The sequence below is a fragment of the Sceloporus undulatus genome, chromosome 2, assembly GCF_019175285.1.
Source record: "Sceloporus undulatus isolate JIND9_A2432 ecotype Alabama chromosome 2, SceUnd_v1.1, whole genome shotgun sequence".
In the NCBI taxonomy this organism is placed as follows: Eukaryota; Metazoa; Chordata; class Lepidosauria; order Squamata; family Phrynosomatidae; genus Sceloporus; species Sceloporus undulatus.
In genome coordinates, this window is record NC_056523.1 from 107155919 (window position 1) to 107179232 (window position 23314).

A 23314-nucleotide genomic window follows, 5' to 3' on the forward strand; every position below is an offset into this window, starting at 1 on the left:
CCAGGCCTATGATGTTTTCTGCTAGTAGTATGGTGTTGTCTGTACTGTGTGTTATTGGCGCACTGTGACAAGTCCATGACACAACCATGGCACCTGGTCATGCGGATGCGGCACTGCGCTTGTCTCATGCATGCGCGCGCCATATGGATGGCACTACGTAAAGATGGCGCCATATATACGTGTTAGGATTCTGGAGTGTGCAGATGCTGTGTGCTCTGGAACCCTAAAATTGGCTCCAGGCCACTGCAAACCATCGGTCTGTACTGTGCCTAAGATTAATCTCACCCCTCTTGCTTAAGTTTCCTGGTAGATCATTCAGTTGATACTTGGTGTACCTGTTAAGAAAAATATAACAGAAACAGTGGCAAAGTTCTTCCTCTCTGCTGCTAAAACTTGTAAGACTGACGCACCCTCAGCAATTAGCCCTGTCTGATGTCTACTAATTACTCATACAAATATCCATCTGTTCTTGTCTCATGCAGTCATGTAACATCTAATGTGTCTGTAAATGATTTTATATATATATATATAAAATACATTTATATATGCTAAGCCACTATAGTAGGATTGTAAGCACGTCTGTTATGAATATTTGTTCCTATAGTGTTATTTTAACATTTAAATATTATTTATTATTTACAATATGTATACTATGAACATTCATTTTATGCTGTTATTTTAACATGTTTCATATATATTTTGTGTTGTCTAATGGCCTGTTGGCTGAAATAAAGGTACTGTTGCTGTTGTTAGTTTGTTTTTGGTCAGGTTAAAATAAGCTGAATTCCATGTCGACTCTCACCAACCAGCAGTATCTTTTGTTTTGTTTTTTCTTGATTGAGGTACAGTATCCTGGCCCTTATTTTAGGTTCTAAACATCTATTCAGCCCTCAGAAAAGTTTTAAAAAGACATATTTTTGTAGGACTGGCTTGGTGATATGTTGGAAACTGAGAGCTGGATTGGTTTGCTGAAAGGAGGAAGTGCATGGAAATGGAGTGGTGACAGTAATGATATTGACCCCACAAAATACACTTGGTAAGTATTCAATTCCAAAAAGTCCAGTAAGCATATAATTCATATATTTTTACTTAGCGAAAGAAAGGGGGGAAAAACCCCAGCTCTGTTTCTGAATGAGCTGGAGAAAAGTAACTCTTATTTGCAGTATGAAGAGAAACATACAATATATATTAGTGTTTTTTCTTACTGTACAGCAGCTGCTTTAATGCTACAGAATGCCTTTTAAAATGGTATTTGCTTTTGTTCAATGTGAAGATAATTAAATAAAGGCTCTCAAATATTCTGTTTAATAAACTCATTATGTATGGTTTGTCTTTGATACTGTCTTTTGAAAGAGGACAGATATGAAAGTGAGAAAAGATCGTAGTCACAATTGCAAGAAAACCCGTCTCTTGAGCTTAGGAGCAAATAGAGTTCTCAAACCCATAGATGTGAGATTGAACAGGAGCCATAGATCGTACCAATAATAGGAGGAAAATTGGTGACAGAGATGAAATAAGTATTTTATTAACCTAACCCATTTCAAAATTCACTTCTTAGAGTTAGTACAAATAAGAAGAATTAGCATTTTTCTATAAAACTAGCAAAAATGTCCATTGTCATGGATTTATGCCAAAGATGGCACACCAAGTTGCACAGCACATACTGTTCACATTTCATCTGATATGGGAAGCCCCTGAGAGAGAAGTCTGTCCACTCAGTGTCCCTTGGGAGGCCCGTTCCACAGCATTGAAGGAGGGGTGCCCTATGACACATTGTACCTTCCCCTATCTCCTCTATCATCTGCAGGCCTATCCGCTCATTAAAGAAATCAGCTTGTGACCATGTCCCCTAGTGAAAATGCCTCAAGCAGTGTAGGGATTTAAAGGTCAAAGGTCAAAATTATCACTTTGAATTCCTTCCTGAACTAGGTCCATTGAGATTCAGAACCTCTGGGAAGAGAAAACCACTGTGGTTCCTGTAGTGATAGGTGCTCTAGGAGCAGTTCCAAATGGACTGACAAAACATTTGAATGAAATTGGCATACATACATTACAAATATTTCAGTCAATGACCAATAAAAAGGGAGCAAAATAGGACAAATAAAATGCAATGCATACATCAAAATACAATATTAAATACAGAGCCAAAAACAAAATTAACTATAAAATACTTGTGTTACAATAATCTAAAAGAAGAAAAAAACCAAACCCCCAATACAAAATGATAATACCTTTAATATTAAGATAACATCCTATGCCAACAAAGTATTGCTGCTGCACAAAAACTAGCACAGATAACATCACAATAGCACAATTACAAAAGTGACATTGCTTGGAATGTGACTCATTGTCCAACAATACCTGATCCATAAATGTTTGGATAGAATCTGAATCATTGATGGTCCCAAACTCCAGTATGCTGTGAAACTGATACTAAAATGAGTATATAAGAGCAATGAGAAAGAAGGACGAATGTTTAAAAAATAGTTTGTAACATGTGTATAAACACAGTTGGGGTTCAATTCATGTTGAGGCTGTGCATCTGTACTTATAATGTAAATTGATATTGGTATAAATGGAGAAGCCAGTTCCATAGGGAATAATAAGCAACACAACACAGGAAATGTTCAGGTTTTCCAGCATTTGTTTAGGGCCATTTCAAATAGACTTTTTTTTGCTTTTGCTTGGGTTTTGGAAAGAGTGCCTTAGAATTGTAGAATTATTCATCAGACACACCTATACTAAAAAGCATGCAATTGCTCCCTAGTATGTATAAAAAGCTTTAAAAACAGGCATTTTAATTTGCCTAATTCTAATATTTTCCATGACTACACAATTTAATATCTTTGGTAGCTTATTGTTAATTATCTCAGTAACTGAGAATATGATCCACAGCATAGAGAAGGGAATGGCAGAGCCATGCAAATTTAGCCAAAGGAAAACAGATTAATTACAGTGAAGGTAATTTCTGGTATAAGGATGCCCATAGATTTCAACAACTTATTCTACCCCATTCTTGGCACAGAAAGCTGCTTTACAGAGAAAAAAGGTGTATATTTTCAAGTGCTGAGGTCATTTTGTTTTATACAAAAACAGTGAGAGGTTGTGAAGCAGTAGCTTTCCAACATGTTTATGCACAACATGATGTACAACAAGTATACACAGAATCATAGAATCATAGAGTTGGAAAAGACCACAAGAGCCATTCAGTCCAACCTCCTGCCATGCAGGAACTCTCAATGAAAGCATACTCAACAGATGGCCATCTAGCCTCTGTTTAAAGGAATAGGAGGCACTGCACTTCAGTGGTTCCATTCCTTCCTCTCGAGCAGATTCCAGAGGGTGGTGCTCGGGGACAGTTGCTCGGCAAGGAAGGAGCTTAATTATGGCGTCCCACAAGGCGCCATTCTGTTCCCCGATGCTTTTCAACATTTACATGAAACCGCTTGGAGAGATCATCCGGAGGCATGGGGGCAGGGTGTTATCATTTCGCTGATGACACCCAGATATATTTCTCCATGTCTCGGTTTTGAGCTTTGACTTCAGATGGTGACTTGCCTCTCAATGATTGTCTTAAGGCAGTAATGGATTGAATGAGGGAAAACAAATTGAAGCTGAATCCAGACAAAATGGAAGTACTTACAGTATCGGCTCCGAACCCTGGCATCGGGATACAACCTCCAGTCCTAGAAGGGGTCACACTCTCCTCAAAGGACTGTGTTCGCAGTCTGGGGGTGCTCCTAGATTCATTGCTTCACATTACAAATCAGGTGAATGCGATGTTCAGGAGTGCCTGTTACCCTTTCCTGGAAGTCAGGGAACTTGAGACTGTAGTACATGCGCTGGTAACCTCACGTCTTGATTTCTGCAATACACTCTACATGGGGCTACCCTCGTGCTTGGTCCAGAAACTTCAGTTAATTCAGAACATGGCAGCCCGATTGGTCTCCGGTACATCCAGAAGAGACCATATAACACCGATCTTAAGATCACTCCACTGGCTGCCCATCAGTTTCCGGGCCCAGTACAAGGTGTTGGTTATTACCTTTGAAGCCCTAAATGGCTTGGGTCCAACCTATCTTCGGGACCACCTCCTTCCATATAATCCTCCCCGCACACTTAGATCCTCAGGGAAAAATTTGTTACAGCCTTGGACAAGGCTGTCTATGACCTCCCAGAGGACCTTCTCAGTTATTGCGCCCAGACTGTGGAATGGCCTGCCAGACGAGATTTGTCATATTACCACTCTAAACAGCTTTTTAAAAAGCTATAAAGATGGATCTCTTCCGGCAGGCCTTTCCTGAATAGTTCTCTGGCTATGAGTAGGAAAATCTAATTGCTGACCTCTGACTTCAACACAGTTATTGTATTGTTTTTTTGTGAGTTTTTCGGGTTATGTGGCCATGTTCCAGAAAAGTTTTCTGGAACCTGGCCACATAGCCCAAAAAAAAACCCACAAAAAACTATGGATGCCGGCCATGAAAACCTTCAACTTTACAATTGTATTGTTTTTAAGTATGTTTTACATTTTAAATTCTACGTTGTTTAATTGTATTTGGGGGGGGGGGTTGAGGGTTCAGACTGTATATTTTAATTTTGTAAGCTGCCCCAATTGCATTTTGTAGAGAGGCGGGATATAAACTTTTATTATTATTTATTATTAAGGACTTCCAATGAGGGAAGTTATCTTATAGTTCTCCAGGCAATGAGAGAGGTGATTCTGTGACCAATTTGGTTTCCACAAATAAAGTGAGAAGCCCATATTTTCTTCTCTAAGTGAAGTTGTGTGTGTACTTTCAGAAGGTGAGCTTGAAGTGGAAGTTCTGATGTTCTGTCTAATCCAAGGAAGCCAATTTTGCTCCTGGAGTTTTGCTGATAATACTGGAGTTTTGAGCAGACTGACAGGCCTTTTTTGTCTTGGCCAGCAAACCATCACTAAACACTCTAATTTTTAAACGCATATCTTATAAAGAGATTAACTATAGTTTTGCTAAAATCACTTTGTTTTTATACTCATAAATAGGCTATGGGATTTTCCTTTGACAGCAAATGGATGTGCTCTGATGGTGGGAAAAGGAAGACTTCAAGCATTGCCTTGCAGGGAACATTATTCCTATATTTGTGAGAAAGAAATAGGTATTACTAAGAAGAACTGCTTGGTTTGTATAACATACAAGTTGTATATACCATCTTATGTATACCAGGCAGTGTGGCAGTTTGAGCATTCTGCTACTATCCAGTCACATGCATTACAGGACTACTTTGTTTCTTTTTCTCCCTGAAACAGGTGATAAAGATGAATTTGAGATCCTGTGAAATGTTTAATACCATATCTGCTTTCACCCAATAAATTCCATAGAAAGAGAGCAGTGCTACTAGGTCAAACCGGTAATAGATGTTATAGCTATGGCTCCTCAGTAGACATCTGTGTCAAACAAGAAGCTTTGCTTCAATCTAATTTGTTTAAAGTGAAATGAAACTAAAATGTTACAATCTCAAATTGATAAAAGTATCTGGAATGGGGAAGGGAGTATGTGAGTAAGTGACTTGATGAAAGACATCAAGAAATGTAACCTTTTAAAAATAAAAGGCTTTGTTATGGTTTTTGTGGACTTCCTTAAAATGCAGTTCCCAAGGTTATTAGATGCTGAATACAAAAACTGTTAAAGTAAATGGATAAAATTATCTTAGGAGAATTTTTAAATTGCCTGTATCCTCAAGGAACTCTGGTTCTGCATTTAGTGTAATTGTAGTGTATAAATTAATATATGGCTAAATTTCCTTTTCTTTACCTTTTGTCTGTAATTCACAATGATTGTTTCCAATAACCTTGTAACAAAATTATTGTTTTGTTTTCTAAAAGCTGGTCTTGACCTTTTCATTGATTATCCTGGGAAGATATTGCTTGCTGTTTATCCACTGGCTATGTATAAAAATCTTGATGAAGCAAGATTCAATTGTTTATTAAGAGAGAACTGTACTGGAATAAGTAGTTGGCCAAATGCACATTTTCTTGTCAGAGGAATGGAAATGGTGTCAGGTGCAGCTCATCACATTTTTCGCCTAAAAACAAGTAAGAATTCATTATTATTTTATGGTGGGTAGGGAGAAGAGGTTCAAGGAGAGTGAGATGGATAGGGAACTTGCGATGGGCTGGATTTTGTATTAGATCCAGGGGCTTGAAATTTCTCTCTCCATCTTTAAATTGTTACCCATATGTTACAATGATATTATGCATTTGTATATAAAATTGTTGCTTGGTTGATTATGAGATAAGTAACTTTGGGAGTGGAGTGTTGAAGTGAATTGAGTGTTGAAGTGAATGCAGTTTGAGGAGATTTATATGAGGCAGTTGGTGAATGGCAGTAGAAATTTACAGCATTGAATGTAGAGGGGTGGTGTCCTGTTGGGGATAAATGCAATATAGATCATCATAGAAACCTTGGGGGCATTTTGACTGACCCTGTAGTTGGTGTCACACAAGTGGGAACTGGATGAAGTCTTTATATATGGCAGAGGTTGGGATCATGGAAAGCCCTCACACAGAGTGTTTGCAGAGAACAGTGCGGAAGTCTGAACATTGGATGGATTAAGAAGAAAACCCGTACGTTTGGTCTCAGTGGTGAGATATGAGCATAGATCCGCACATTGGATGTAGGTGACAGTGGGATATAAGTAACAGTTACTCATACATGTGTATGGATAAGAAATTCTATCTTTTAAAATTCTTAATTTGCCATGCACTGTGTGACTTTCAGATTGTGTTATGCACAGCCCAGTTGTCTTTAGTGCTGATAAATTCCAGGGATGCATGTCTTGCCTAGGTTTAGTTTTCTTTTGAACTAACGAGATCACTGGAAGCTTTTTTTAAATTTTTAATTTTGTTAAAATACAATATTCTTTTGAAATTCATATTTGCCTCCTTTTTCCAACTTCAGCTGCAAAGTTATTTTACATAAGTTGCAGCAGAGGAAAATGAAAACAAAACACTAAGTCGAGGCAGAAAAAGCTATTTTAACATTTATATGCCTACTATTCGGCCAGGTTATAATTACCTTTGCTCTCTTTTAATGTATACAGAAATGCTTAATTGCTCATGATATGATAATTGTTCTGTAATATAGTCAATATAAACAACAAAAATGATAAATTTGCCTTTTCACACTTGCATAGCTTCATCAGTGTAATATTTAGGCCTCGTATTGTCTGTGGCTAATTATGCATGTAAAGAGCGTATTCTTATATTTATATTTATAAAGTTCCCCTTTCAGATTAACTTAAACCCATAATTTATTAATTTTTCCCATTTTCTTTGAAATTGTTGTTCTGATTTGCCATTAACCATCATTGTTAGCTTATCCATTATCATAAGAGCATTTAATTTAGCTGTCCATTCTTCAAGCATGTAAGCATTTTTCCCTTTCCAGAGTCTTCCATAGATTAAATGGGCTGCTGTTAAGAACAGCAAAAAGGGCTTTTTTGGGTATGTCCGCAGCAAAAGGAAGAAGAAGGAAATGGTAGGGCCACTGCGTGGAGAAGATGGCAAAATGCTAACAGAAGACAGAGAAAAGGCAGAATTCCTCAACACCTTCTTTGCCTTAGTCTTCTCACAAAAGGAAAAGGGTGCTCAACCTGAGGATAATGGAGCAGAGGACAGAATAGGGGAAATCCAGCACAGAATAAGTAAGGAGATAATACAGGAATATCTGGTTAATCTAAACGAATATAAATCTCCAGGACCAGATGAACTACATTCAAGGGTATTAAAAGAACTGGCAAAATGTAATATCAGAACCATTGACAATAATCTTTGAGAACTCCTGGAGAACAGGAGAAGTCCCAGCAGACTGGAGGAGGGCAAACGTTGTCCCCATCTTCAAAAAGGGGAATAAAAAGGATCCCAATAATTATCGTCCAGTTAGTTTGACATCTATACCAGGAAAGATTCTAGAGCAAATCATTAAACAGAGAGTCTGTGAACATCTAGAAAGCAATGCCATAATCACAAAAAGTCATCAAGGTTTTCAGAGAAAGAAGTAATGCCAGACAAATCTAATCTCTCTCTCTCTTTTTTTTTTTTTGGTAAAATTACCAGCTTGTTATATGAAGGGAATGCTGTGGATATAGTATATCTTGATTTCAGTAAGGCTTTTGACAGGGTTCCCCATGATATTCTTGCAAACAAGCTAGTGAAATGTGGGCTAGACAACGTAACTGTTACATGGATTTGTAACTGGTTGATTGGCCGAAGTGAAAGGGTGCACGATAATGGCTGTTTTTCATCCTGGAGAGAAGTGACCAGTGGGGTACCACAGGGCTCTATCCTGGGCCCAGTGCTATTCAACATTGTTATCAATGACTTGGATGACCTAATTGGGGGTAAACTTATCAAATTTGCAGATGACACCAAATTAGGAGGAGTAGCTAATACTCCAGAGGACAGGATCAAAATTCAAAATGACCTGAATAGATCAGAAAGCTGGGCCAAAGCTAACAAAATGAATTTCAACACAGAGAAATGTAAGGAAAAATGAAATGAACAGATATAGGATGGGTGACACCTGGCTGAACGAGACTACGTGTGAAAGGGATTTGGGAGTTCAAGTAGACCACAAATTGAACATGAGTCAACAGTGTGATGCAGCAGCTAACAAGGCCAATGCGATTTTAGGCGGCATGAATAGAAGTATAGTGTCTAGATCAAGGGAAGTAATAGTGCCACTCTATTCTGCTCTGGTCAGGCCCCACCTGGAATACTGTGTCCAGTTCTGGGCTCCACAATTTAAAAAGGATGTTGAGAAACTGGAGCATGTCCAAAGGAGGGCGACTAAAATGGTGAAGGGTCTGGAAACCATGCCCTATGAGGAACGACTTAGGGAGCTGGGGATGTTTAGCCTGGAGAAGAGAAGGTTAAGAGGTGATATGATAGCCCTGTTTAAATACTTGAAGGGATGTCATACTGAGGTGGGAGCTAACTTATTTTCTGCTGCTCCAGAGATTAGGACCCGGAGCAATGGATGCAAGCAAGCTACAGGAAAAGAGATTCCACCACAACTTTAGGAGGAGCTTCCTGACAGTAAGGGCTGTTTGACAGTGGAACAAACTCCCTCGGAGTGTAGTGGAGTCTCCTTCCTTAGATGTCTTTAAACAGAGGCTGGATGGCTATCTGTCAGGGATGCTTTGATTGAGAGTTACTGCATGGCAGGGGGTTGAACTGGATGGCCCTTGCAGTGTCTTCCAATTCTATGATTCTATAAAGAAAAACACCTATCTCTTCTTGGTCTAATTTCCCCTTCAAATCTTCCATAATGTTTAATAAATAAAGTTTTAGAGTCATCTAGAAGCTAATTTGAAAAATATTCTGGACTTTTATGTGGATCGCCTTCCAAAATTATGTTGCATCATTGCATACCCACCACATATGAAAGAGTGTAGTGTCATTCTGCCCGCATTTCCAGCAGTTATTTTCATTATTATTTTTCATCTTTGCCAGTTTATATGGTGATATATGCCATCTGTGGAGTAATTTGTAGTAGTTTTCTATCAGATGGGTGTTTTTAGTAAATTTTAAGGTTTTTTTTCTTATTTTTTCCCAGCTGTTAATGGGTATTTGAAATCCTGCATCCATTTTACCATACATTATTTTAATGTTTCTTCTTTTAGCTTAGTGTCTAGTAATATCTTATAGATTTTCAATATTATTATTATTATTATTATTATTATTATTATTATTATTATTAACCTTTATTTATAAAGCGCTGTAAATTTACACAGCGCTGTACATACAATCTTTTTAATTGGACAGTTCCCTGCCCTCAGGCTTACAATCTAACAAGACACGACACAAAAGGAGAAGGGAGTGGTGGTGGGGAAGGGACCTCTCTAGTAGCATAATACATATAAAGTACATAGCAATACAGGAAATGTTTCGATAAAACAGGCATCAAAAGAACATCAAATAGCAAGTGACAATTATGCAATGCCTGGGAACGCTGCCCTGAACAGGATGGTCTTCAACTCCGTTTTGAAGCTGGTTAAAGAAGTGATGGCTCTTGCTCGCGGGGGAAGAAGGTTCCAGGAGTGAGGGGCTGCGAGTGAAAAGGGCGAATCTGAGATGGGGCAGAGGAAATCCTGGGCTGGAACAGCAGACCTTGACTACCAGAATGGGGGGCCCTGGTGGGAAGGTGAGGAGAAAGAAGGTCTGATAAGTAAGGAGGGGCCAGCCCATGGAGGGCTTTAAACGTCGACAGCAGGAGCTTATACTGAATGCAGAAAGGGAGTGGGAGCCAGTGAAGGGATGCCAACACAGGAGAGATATGGTCACAGCGGTGGGCAGATGTGATAATGTGTGCAGCTGAATGCTGGACAGAAATTAAAGGACGGAGGTGAGAAAGAGGACGCCCAGCCAGGAGGACGTTACAGTAATCAAGTCGTGAGACCACAAGGGCATGGACCAGTATCTTGGCAGTAGAGGCAGAGAGATATGGTCGGATTTTGGCAATATTGTATAGAAAGAATCTACAAGCCTTGGCTGTGGTCTGGATCTGAGGGATACACGACAAAGAAGAATCAAAAATAAAACCAAGACTGCGGGCTTGCTGGACTGGTTGAATAGAAATGTTGTCCACAGAGACAGAAAAGGAGTGTTGAAGGGTAGACTTAGGAGGAAAGACAAGAAGCTCCGTCTTGGACATGTTGAGCTTCAAACACCGATGGCGCATCCACTGCAAGACAGCTGTGAGGCAAGACGAGACTTGCTGTTCAAGCCTTGGAGAAAGGTCAGGGGTGGAAAGATGCAACTGGGTGTCATCGGCATACAGATGGTAGGAAAAACCAAAAGAGCTAATGAGTTTACCTAAGGACAGTGTGTAGAGAGAAAACAGAAGGGGAACCAGAACAGAGCCCTGGGGAACTCCAACAGATAAGGGAACAGAGGACGAAGTCGGACCGCCTGCAACCACTGCAAAAGATCGGCCTGACAAATAAGATCTAAACCAGTCGAGAACAGAGTCTGAGAACCCAAGGTCAGAGAGTATGTCAACTAGGAGACAGTGATCAACGGTGTCAAAGGCTTCAGACAGATCAAGAAGGATGAGAACAGAGTAAAGGCCATTAGCCTTGGCCTGTAAAAGGTCATTCGAGATCTTAGTGAGAGCTGTCTCTGTAGAATGCCATGGGCGGAAACCAGACTGAAAGGGATCGAGGATGGAGTTGGCTTCAAGAAACCCAAGACAGCAAGAATAAACAACCCGTTCCAAAACCTTAGAAAGAAAGGGGAGAAGAGAAATCGGATGATAGCTAGAAAAAGAAGAGGGGTCAAGGGAAGGTTTTTTCAGAATTGGGGAAATGAGAGCATGTTTGAAGTCCGACGGGAAGGAGCCTGTAGAGAGAGAGAGATTGAAGATATGGAGAAGCGAGGGCAGAAAAGAGGGAGCTATAGAAATTAGAAGACGGGTAGGAATTGGATCAAGGGAACAGGTTGCAGGTTTGGAAGAGTTCAGAAGTGTAGAGAGTTCATCCAAAGAAGCAGGAGGAAACAGAAAATTTTTTAAGCGAGGGCGATAGAAGATTGTGAGCAGAAGAAGAATCGGGAGGGACTATCTCAGAGCGAATAGTGGTAATCTTAGAGATGAAATAGTTAGCAAAGTCATTAGGAGAGAATGATGAAGAGACAGCAGGAGAGGGAGGTTTAAGCAAAGTGTTGAAGGTGTAGAACAAACGCTGTGGGCGCCTCTCATTGGTGGAGATCAATGATTTGTAATAATTCTGTTTTGCCATAGAGAGGGCGCGTGAGAAGGAAGAAAGAACAAATTTGAGATGGATAAAATCAGCCCACTCTTTGGACTTTCTCCAAAGACGTTCGGCCGCTCTGGAGCAGGACCGGAGAAACTTAATGTTGGGGGTAAGCCAGGGCTGAGGTCTAGTCTTAGAGGAAGAAGTGCGTACAGAGACGGGCAAAATGGTCGAGAGTTGAGGAAAGAGTGGAGTTAAATAAAGACATAGCTGAATCAGCAGAATCCCCGAGATTTAGGGAAGAGAGAGATAAATCCAGGGTCTGATCAAGATGGTTAGAGTCAACAGATTGAAGATCACGAAAATAGCGTTGAACAGTGTGATGAGGAGGTGGAGTATAAGATATCATATGCTTTTCACCCCTGGATAGAATTTTCTCTATTTTCTTTATTTCAATTTCAGTTCCAGAGATCACTAGAAGCTTACTGACATTCTATAGTGTTTCAGTATATCTATCTGCCCAGTAAATAGTATATCCAGTATATAGTATTTCAACATTTACATTGAAGATAGGTGTGGGCACATACCTTAAATACTTCAAAAAAGTACCAAAATAGTGACTCAAAACCACGTTTGAATTTATCGCCCATCAAGTTGTTGATAACATGATTCTCAGCTGATAAGAGAGAAAATGATTTTCCTTTGAGATATTTCCAGGCTATTTAAAGGGGAGGAGGTTAGTTTTGAAACTGAGTGAGTAAAGGAGTCCCTGTAGTGAGAGAAAGGCAGGATATAAGTGAAATAAATAAATATAGAAAGAAAGAAAGAAAGAAAGAAAGAAAGAAAGAAAGAAAGAAAGAAAGGATGATGGGGGAAAAGCTGATAGAGGATCTACAGTTTTCCAAGCGAAGGGAGATTCAAAACAGATGAAAGAGAATACTTCCATGATTTATGACAGGCTTTCTCGATCAATTATGTTATTTAAAAATCTTCTGAGATTCACAAGCAAAAGAGTGTATTTAGAATTAAAGATTCTACTGAGGCCAGGAGTTTGGTTTGAATTCAAGCACAGAATGAAGCTCACAGTTCATCCACACAAGATCTATCCCTAATTACTACTAGCTTTCTTCTTTTCAGAAGCATCATAAGTTAGGTATTTGGAGGAGGGTGTTATTGTTGCCTTGTCTCCATCCAACACCTTGTCTCTATCCAGGAACCATGTTTGTCAAACTTCCTTTATTGAGTGTATTTACTTGACCCTGAAGGCCAGGGACAGTCTAGGGATTCTGTTGGTCTACCAGCCACCCCGTGCGCTAACAGACTCCCTTAATGAGCTGACACAGTTGGTCTCGGAGCTGGTGCTGGAATCCCCCAGGCTTTGGTCCTGGGGGATCTCAACATCCCCCTCGCGGCCAACCATATTCCATCTGGTGCGGCTCGGGAATTCATGGATACCATGACAGCCATGGGCCTGTCACAACTGGTCTCGGGGCCTACGCATTCTGCGGGTAATACACTCGATATGGTCTTTTGCACGGACATGGAAATTCCGTGGGCGGAAATAACTAATATTTCCGCCCTGTCATGGACTGATCATTTCCTGGTGGAGGCAAAAATCAAGGCATCTACCCAGATCCCTCCCGGGGTGGCGGACCTATTAGGATGGTCCACCCTCGAAGGCTGATGGAACCCAAAAAGTTCCAAGAAGCCCTAGAGGGGTTTATGGTTGGAAATGACAGCGAGTCTGTTGATGCCCTGACTAACACCTGGGACATTGATCTCTCCAGGGCTATACACAGTATCGCTCCCAAGCGCCCTCTCAGGCCTGCTTCCAAAAAGAAGCCCTGGTATACGGAAGATCTCCGGGCAAGGAAGCGGGTGCTGCGACGGCTAGAGCGTGACTGGCAGAGATACCAGCGCTTAGCTGACAAGGCTCTCCTAGACCGTCTTTTGGAGGACTACGGAGAGGCGATAGATGCAGCAAAGAATTTGTTCTTTGGTGCACGTATCGCATCCGCGGAGTCGCGTCCAGCAGAGCTGTTCAGGGTGGTGAGGGAGCTAATTCAGCTCCCTCCTGCTCTGAACCCTATCCTTGAACCATCTAAGGCCTGCTGCAACCAATTTAACAACTTCTTTGCGGATAAAACCTCTCGGATAAGGGAAGGTCTTGACGCTAGTATTGGTGCAGAACCCGGAGTAGAGGCATCCAGAGCTTCCGTGGACTCGGTTATACTGGATCACTTTGAGTCTGTAAGTACCGAGGATGTGGACAAGATCCTTAGAAGTGTTAGGAAGACAATTTGCTCCCTCGATCCCTGTCCCTCATGGCTAGCGGCTCAGGGGGGACCGGTGGTAACTTCCATGTTACACCGTATAATTAATACATCATTGAGGGATGGGCAGTTTCCATCTAGCTTGAAATTGGCCATTGTAAAACCATTGTTAAAAAAGCCCTCCCTCGACCCCCTGATGCATAATAATTATCGGCCAGTATCGCTATTGCCATTTTTGGGGAAGGTGATCGAGAGGGCGGTTGCAATCTAGCTTCAGTCGATCTTGGATGAAACGGATTATCTAGACCCATTTCAAACTGGCTTTCAGGCAGGCTACAGGGTTGAGACTGCCATGGTCGCCCTGGTCGATGATCTCCATCTGGGCATGGACAGGGGTAGCGTGTCCCTGTTAGTGCTCTTAGACATCTCAGCGGCTTTCGATACCATAGACCATGGTATCCTTCTGGAGCACCTGGCAGAGTTGGGAATCGGGGGCACTGCGCTCCAGTGGTTCCGATCCTACGTCTCCGGGAGGTTCCAGATGGTGCAGCTGGGGGACGTGTGCTCCGATAAGAGGGCCCTTACATCTGGGGTCCCTCAAGGAGCCATTCTGTCCCCCATGCTCTTTAACATTTACATGAAACCGCTGAGAGAGATCATCCGGAAGCATGGAGCACGGGGTTATCAGTACGCTGATGACACCCAAATAGTTTTCTCTATGTCTCCGACTGATTCACTGACCAAGGATGGCATCTCTCCTCTTGTTGTCTGTCTGGAGTCGGTAATGGGCTGGATGAGGGAAAACAGACTCAGCCTGAATCCAGAGAAAACAGAAGTGATCGTGATAGGTTCTCCTGGCCCAGGGATGGCGGTATTTCCACCTGTCCTGAATGGGATCACGCTTCCCGTGAAGGACTCTGTACGCAGTCTGGGGGTGCTTCTTGATTCGTCACTCCACCTTACCTCACAGGTGGATGCGACGGTCAGGAGCACCTGTTATCAGCTTCGGCTGATACACCAGCTGCGTCCCTACCTGAGCCGGGGGGACCTAGAAACAGTAGTACATGCTCTGGTAACCTCTTGTTTGGATTTCTGCAATGCGCTCTACATGGGGCAACCCTTGTATCATACCCGGAAGCTGCAACTGGTGCAGAATATGGTGGCAAGACTGGTCACTAATACACCTAGGACCAGTCACATAACACCGGTCTTAAAAGACCTTCATTGGCTGCCTATTCGCTTCCAGGCACAATACAAGGTGTTGGTTATTACCTATAAAGCCCTAAATGGCTTGGGCCCAGGGTACTTGGAGGACCGCCTCTCTCCATATAATCCGCCCCACACACTCAGATCAGCCGGGAAGCAAATACTAAGAGTTCCGGAGGCTAGATTGGCTACCACCACCAGGAGGGCCTTTTCTATTTCGGCCCCCAAGCTCTGGAACTTGCTCCCTGGCAAGCTCTGCTTGGCCACCTCCTTAGTCCAATTTAAGAAGGGGCTGAAAACACACCTTTTTGAGCAGGCATACCCCTGACTCCTGACTCCCGAATGCTCCCCCCCCCCGACAGCACTGTTGAGCTGGCATGAGATATGGTTTATTGTTTACTGTGTTTTTAATATATTGATGTTTCTATATTGTAAGTTTTACATGTTGTTAAACTGCTTTGATCAATGGAAAAGCGGTATATAAATAAAATTTTATTATTATTATTTGTTAAGAAATGGGAAGCTGTTTGATTTCCTTGCTACCAAATGCTTATTGCTCAGAGATCTGCCAGTAGATCCAGATTTACTTTTTGTTCACTGCAACAGTAGTGTGCCCATATCAAAGGTACTATGATGGTCATATATAGGATTTAAATATGGAAAAGAAAGCTTTTCTGCTGTAAAATTGTGGTCCATATTATCTACTTATATTGTCTAAGGTTTGTTTTTTTTTTTATAACGAGAATTGATTTGAATTCACTGAACTGTAGGTTGTTCACCAGGACGTCATGGACATCTGTGTAGTGAACAATGCCCAATGTGCAGAGATAATCTACGTTGTAATATGTTGACTGGCTTCTGTGATGAGAAAGCAACATGTGTGGACCAGACATCTATAGAAAGTTGTTCAAGAAGTAAGTTTTTAAAAAATACTACAGAATTTAATTAGAAGATATTGCTGGTTTTATTCAGTGGTTGAAATGGCTGTTGACAGTGTGCCTAAATGCTTCACAGTATAATAAAAAACAAAAATAAAATATTGTTGATTTAGGCTCTGTACAGACCAGGCTGAAAGGCCAGCCTGGGGGCGGAGTCAGGGTGTCACATACAGATGACACATGCCCTGACTGCACCCCCAGGGCACCATGATGCCGTGCACAGCTCCACATGGTGCGCAGTGTCATGACACTCCTCCAGTGCTGCATCCATATGATGCAGCACCAAAGAAGCGCCATATAGCCATGCTGCATCAGCTATGGCACCCTTTCAAGGGCGCAAAAAGGAGCCACCTTTTGTGGCTCCTCTTTGCGCCCTAGAAAGGCTGGATCAGGGCCGCAGTGTGAGGTTGTCGTGGCTCCCATCTGGCTAGGAAAAGGGTGGTCTGTCGAGCCCCGTAGAGTACTTAAGATGAGTCTAATTCCAAGTCTGAAGAGTCAGTTATTGTATTTTTTAAAGCAAGAGGTTATCCAATGTATATAGAAATTCTGAATGTAGTCTTTATAGAGTGAGGGTTTGATTTGTAGAAAATAAGCTCCCTGAAGATTGTGAGAGTCTGAGAGTAATTAGTGAGTTTCCACTCTCATGTTGGCATCTTTGGAACTTATGGCAGAAAGATGTTAGGAATATTTGAGCAGAAGATTGTTCATTCTGCAAATGAATCAGGATGCAATTAAACTTCTGAAACCTGCTTGAGGAAGATAGCATTTTCTTGAATTTGGAAACCCAGTCCCTACCACTCCCACCACATGCCAGCTTATATTGATATGCAAAAGGAACAGCTTACATTTGGGAGCCAAGACCAGAATGTCAAATATTTGTTCTAGTATAAGGGTGAGCAACGAAAGAGTATTTTTGCATGCGCACACAAACACACACACACACACACACACACACACACACACACACACATCAGTATTGCTGAGTTTAGACTCCAATCCAGGAAAACCTATTTCAAACAAACGTCTACTCCTTGTTTCAATGGCTTTTTCTGGTTTGCCACCATGTTTACCTTTAGTGGGACATGCAGCCTTTGGTAAAACCCAAGGGGTAAAATTGACAATTATCATAGGGCTTTCTTGGCCAGATTTGTTCAGAGGGGGTTAGCCTTCCTCTGAGGCTGAGAGCATTTGCCTTGCCCAAGGTCACCCAGTAGGTTTCCATGGCTGAGCAGGGATTTGAGTCAGAGTCCAGAATTCAAACCACCACACCATGCTGGATCTCCTTATTGACAGAAACAAACATCCTCACTGTGTTAAAGTTGTAATCTGACAGAAAATCTGTCTCAAGATGCAAGCAATATAAATCTTTCCAGGCAAGCTCAGCAATACCATGGCTCAGCAGAAAATCACAAAGGGAAACGTTGGTCCTAGAAACATAGGATTGGTGCCAGAGTGAAGCAGAAGATCATTAAAGAGGAACAGTACGGGGGGGGGGGACTTACTCATTTGCAAGACACACAAGAATGAGTGATGTCTGAGCAAAAAGGAGGGGTTGCTGCCTGAACAAAATAAAGGCTACAAGGAGATAGATGTCTCTAAGACGGGATCTAGATTTTAGATGATTTTTTACATCTTTGATTTATGAAGAAGCCAGGGAAGCTTCAAACGTTTGCATGATGTATAGTGTGCATTTTGGTTGACTAAGAAAGGTACTGCTCTTTTGTGATTTTTTTTTTAAAAAATCTATGTGTTGTCTGTGTGTCTGAACATCCTTTAAAACTCATGGGTCCCATTTACCACCTCAGTGCATTTGTAGGATTTATTTTTTGCTGGCTGTGCTGAAATATGCATCCACCTTAGTTAAATGATATATCTCTTCAGGTTCTGTATTCTCTGTTAAGCATAAATGTTATGAACTGAGAAGAAAAGGATTTACAGGATTACTTTGCAAAGATTATTATGTGAATAGGGCATGGTTAGACTCATCCTATTGAGATGCTTTAAGGTTAATTTTGTTTCAAATGATATAAGTGGGTATAAGTGGATATAGTGGATATAAGTGGATACAGTTAGGTCAGTAATTAGGGAGCCCTGGTGGCACAGTGATTAAATGCTGGTACTGAAGCCACAAGGTTGTGAGTTTCATCTCAGGTAGGGCTCCAAGGTCAACTCAGCCTTCTATCTTTTTGTAGGTTGGTAAAATGAACACCCAGCTTGTTGGGGGCAGTTGGCTTACAGATTGTAAATCGCTTAGAGAGTGCTGAGTTCACCGATAAGAGGTATAGAAATATAAATGCTAAATACAGTTGTTCAGGGGCAATCCACATGTAAAAAGATAACCCACAGTTAAAATCATCCTTCCCATCAGTGCATTCAACTAGTACACATGAACAGTTTTTTAAAATGGCTGAATTTTCTACCCTGCTTTCATCTAGGATTTTCTCACTTTCCCCCAAGAATAGTTGTTAGCCTTATTTCTATTATAGTCGGACCTTGGTATCCACAGAAGATCCATTCTGCCCCCCCCCCCCCCCCCCGCAGATAAAAAAAAACATGAGACCTCAAGTCCCGTTCTTCCTAATGGCAGCACAACATGTGCACACCCACTAGCACGGCTGTATGCATGCACCGCCATTGGGCACAATGGGGGTTGCTGTCCTCAGATGATTAAATCTGTTAATGGCAAGGCCGCAGATAAGGAGGCTACATTGTATTTCATTCTTTCTATCACATTTATTCTGTAGATTTTTTTTGTGCATAGAAGATTAATTTGGAAGAAAATGAGAACAGAGGCTTTGTGTTTGGATATGAAAATGTATGTCATTAATTGACATTAATGACACTTTATTTGAACATTAGTGTATAGTACTTATTGAACATTTATTTTTTAAAGGCACTGTCAGTGAAAGATGCCCAGATATGAAAAAATGGCGCTACTGGAACAAGCATTGCTACTATTTTTCAAGTAAACTTGGCAGAAATTGGCAAGAGGCAAATTCTTCTTGCAGTCGGTTTAGAGCAGCTGAACTTCTGTGGTTTGTCGAAGAAGATGATTTGGTATGATGATTGCTTTCGCTTCACTTTTGGCAACTGTTGTTAGTTTAACTGACTAGTTAGTACTTACAGAATCTGAGCACCTATGCAGGTGTATTACATTGCAAAGTTTGCACAAGTCTTTGCACAAACACCATAGGTATTATACTGTATAAGTAATGCTTTTATATTGCACTTAGTGTGTGCATTTGTTCCAATATTCATAGTATCAAGAATTTTGTAAGAATGTAGAGACCTTCTGTTTCATTTTGAAAAAGTAAGACCTGACAGTGTTTGTCCATACTAGCCAATGTACTGATCTGTGTGGTGGATAAAGAGATACATGTTATCTTCCTCATATATAAGGGAATGTGTGATCTGGTTGATCAATGTGAAGATTTGATTCATACATTCACTTCAACAACCTCATGGCCCATTTTGAAAAAGAATAGATTCATGTATAACATCTGTACATTTGTGAACCAAAATGTGGAACGCCTTAGAAGTCATGTCTTAGAAGTCAAGATATAAGAACCTGGACAGATCAGATTATGGACAGATCAGAACTGCAAACAGAAGCTTTCTAATGATGCAAATCCAAGACACTACTCCTTATTACTAACAACAACTATAATCAGAAGTATACAGTCTCTGGATTGTGCTGAGGACCAGACTACCTAAGCCCTGGTGGCGCAGTGGTTAAATGTCTGTACTGCAGCCATTCACTCAAAACCACAAGGTTCAAGACCAGCAAAAGGGCCCAAGCTCGACTCAGGCTTGCATCCTTCTGAGGTCGCTAAAATGAGTACCCAGACTGTTGGGGGGCAAATTAGCTTACTTGCTGTTCACCGCTATGATCTTTGGAATAGCGGTATATAAATAAATAAATAAATAAACCAAACCTATATTGAGTTATCCTCTGTACTTCCCTGAAGTAAGAGTAACATGATCTTTAGAACGTTTATGTTGGATCTCGGCTCCACTCAAAACATTTTTCTACCTGTATTTGACTACAACAGATCCAATTTTTTATGGTTGCTTAGGCGGGATACAGACTGCCCAAAAAGGGTGGTCTGCCGCCTCCCTGGTTTGTTGCGCAAGGGAGCCGCGGCGGACAAACCATGTAGCTCCCTCGCACAGCAAAAAGAACCCGTAAAAAGTGGGTTCTTTCTGTGGTGCCGTTATGATGCAGCGTCACAAAGGCGCCAGGCCATGTGGATGCTACATGTCCGTCACGTCAAAATGGCATCACCCATATGTACATATGGGCGCCGCCATTTTGACACCCTCATCACATGCGAGGGGTGAGTCGTGTCTGGAAGCGCTACCCCTCGCATGTCACGACAGCGCCCCATAGGACCCGTCTATCCAGCGCCTTAGACTTTCATAGGCTGTTAGCTGATCAAAGAAAGTTAATGTCCAAGGCTGGGCCTTTTGGCCTGTGGTTAAATTCACAAAGTCTTTTTTTCCCATTAACAAATGTGCAGAGGTCAGAAGGATGAATCCTTATATAAATCACTCTGGATAACATTTCCTGAAGCCTGCCCAAATTATGATCTATGCTTTTTGTTGCTATTAGTTATAGGGTTGAACAACTATAAGGTTAGCATTATAAGGCAGGCCAACAAATGTTCTGGCACCAGAGTCATTTGGGACATTTGATGTTTACCACATGATTTAGCACATTTCATGTTTAGTACATGGTTCCCTTCCCAGTAATTGCAATAACATGCATATCTTTTTAAATAAATGCAGCCTTCTTATTTCTGTTTTGTATTTAATCTTGTTTTCAATGGTAGAAGTGGATAACAATGTTTTTCAAAGACCCAATATGGTTAGGACTGCAAGACATGGACCGTGATGACATCTGGACTTGGTCTCATGGAGACACTGCAGCAAGTGCATTGGCATGGTATGTATAATGGTAGCCTAGATTTCCTGCAGCATCTGAACGAATCCATAAAACCTGGCACTTGAAGCAGATTTTTGCCTTGAATTTATTCATATATTTCATATGTGTAAATAGCTATGGGAAAGTTCAGCAAGGACTATTTGGAACTATTACGATGCATATTACACTTGATATTAGTATGACCTATGCTTCTAAAAGCACTGAGACCAATTCAGAAAAAGTCAGGGAGAGGTAGATGTTGTGAAACAAGTTGTACAAGTATCTGGAAGCTCTCCTAACCTCCACTGCTCTGTTTAGGTCCTGTAAATTCAGGTCTGTGACCTCTTTCCACTGTCCTCTACCTTTCCAACATTTATTGTCTTTTCTTTTCTCAAATTGATCGTTTTGGCTTCCAGGGAAGAGATCAGGCTTCATCTGTTCAAGGACCCAATTATTTATCATTTTGGCCATCTATGGTATCCTTAGCACTCTTCTCCAGCACCACATCTCAAATGAGTTGATATTCTTCCTATCCAGTTTTTTCCACTGTCCAGTTCTCACATCCATACAGTGGCATCACTAGGGACTGCAGGGTGATGCAGACCACAGCGGGTGTCACCCCAGAAGAGGGGTGACACCTGGCTAAGTGCACCCTTCTCCCTGTCACACGTCATTTTAATCATGAGAAAGGTAGCACCCAGAAGGGAGGGAAGGTGCCTGGAGCACTCCCATCCCTGTCTGGCACCAGTTTACTCACGAGTAAATGTGATTTCCCAACAGCCAATCCTGGTTCAGGCTGGCTGTGGGAGGAGTGGCTCAATAGGGAGGAGTCAGTCAGTAAGAAGCTAGCTGTAAGAAATGACAGTCAGTGAGTTGAGAGGGAGATAAGGGGAGATTAGATTTAGTTGAGGTTTTAGTGCAGAGTTCTGTTAAAGGAGGAAGGAGTTAATAGGCAGAAGAACTTAATTAAAGGCAGAAGGGAACAGTTGTAAGTTTAGAGAGTTAAGAGTGAAAAGCAGCTGAATAGAGAAATACTTGTAACTGGTGATTTATTGTCACTATTGTAATATACCATCTACAAAACTATACTAAATGGGCAATATTCTTACTATGTGTTTGTAAATGAAGTTGAGTTTGTTTGTTTCAAGATAAGCTTTAAACTGAATGATTTAATATCAATAAAAGTACAAGAAACATGCTCCCGGACAGATTTAAAGGTTATAGGAGAAGGGCACTGAGGGACCCGAACCTCTAAACATTTAGGGAAGCTGTGTCAGGGGTGGAAGTTGGGCTAGCGTCATTCACGAGGAGCCTTCGGATGTTTCTGAAGTAAAAAGGTGGCCTCAAAGCATTGCCAGGAAGACCTTGTGACATAATTGGTGCCAAGTAGTGGGATCAAGAGATCCAGTGTGGATCAAGAGATCCAGTTTAGAGATAGATAGATTCAGTGTGGAGAGTTCAGAGATTCAATTGAGAGTGTGTGTGAGTCAGAGTAATCCCTGAGGTATTGCTTGAGGATAAAGTAGGGGATTGCTTGGAAGCTGATAGTACTGTAGTAAAGAGTTGCAGAAATGTTTAGGAACAGTCCCTGAGGTAAAAGTGTTGGTGTAGTAGGGGACTGAAGTGACATGGCTTGGGTGACTCTAATATTAGTGTTTAGTTGTATATCTTTGCACTTTAGGATCTTGTCTAGTTCTTTCATAGGTGCCCTTCCCATTCCTAGCCTTCTCCTTATCTCTTGACTGCAATCTCCATTCTGATCAATGTCTGATCCAAGGTATGAGAAGTCTTTTAATTGTTTTGATTTCTTCATTATCTAGGTTGAATTTATGTGTATCATCTGTAGTCATTATTTTTGGTTTTAATTGTTGCTTTGCAATTGTCACAAGCTTAAAAAACAGGATAGTCGCAGAAGGGCATCATCATCATCATCATATTTATTTGTATTCCACTCCTTTCCCAGGACTGGGACTCAAAGCGGCTTCACAACATTTAAAAACAATACAATTAAAAACACAGAAAAGTGATACATTAGAACAGAATTAAATTGTTAGAATATTAAAATAGATTACAAAAATACAGTTAAAAAGATAAAATTTTAAAACACTTAAAATGATACAACACCCTAGACTTTAGTGGAAGGCCAACAAGGAGTGAGCCATTCTGATCTCACTGGGCAGGAAGTTCCAGAGTCTAGGGGCAGCTACTGAGAAGGTGCTCTCTCGTGTCCCCACCAAGCT

At 41.2% G+C, this 23314-nt stretch overlaps 1 protein-coding gene across 1 annotated transcript in view; it reads left to right on the forward strand.

The window, feature by feature from the left end:
* LOC121920386 overlaps positions 1–23314 on the forward strand; it is a 97381-nt gene that overhangs the window by 52211 nt on the left and 21856 nt on the right. Inside the window, exons 13-18 of the mRNA XM_042447520.1 lie at positions 924–1036; positions 5024–5136; positions 5864–6073; positions 15983–16126; positions 19044–19207; positions 20983–21095. Of these exons, the coding sequence (XP_042303454.1) occupies positions 924–1036; positions 5024–5136; positions 5864–6073; positions 15983–16126; positions 19044–19207; positions 20983–21095 (857 nt within the window). The remainder of the gene's footprint in view (positions 1–923; positions 1037–5023; positions 5137–5863; positions 6074–15982; positions 16127–19043; positions 19208–20982; positions 21096–23314) is intronic.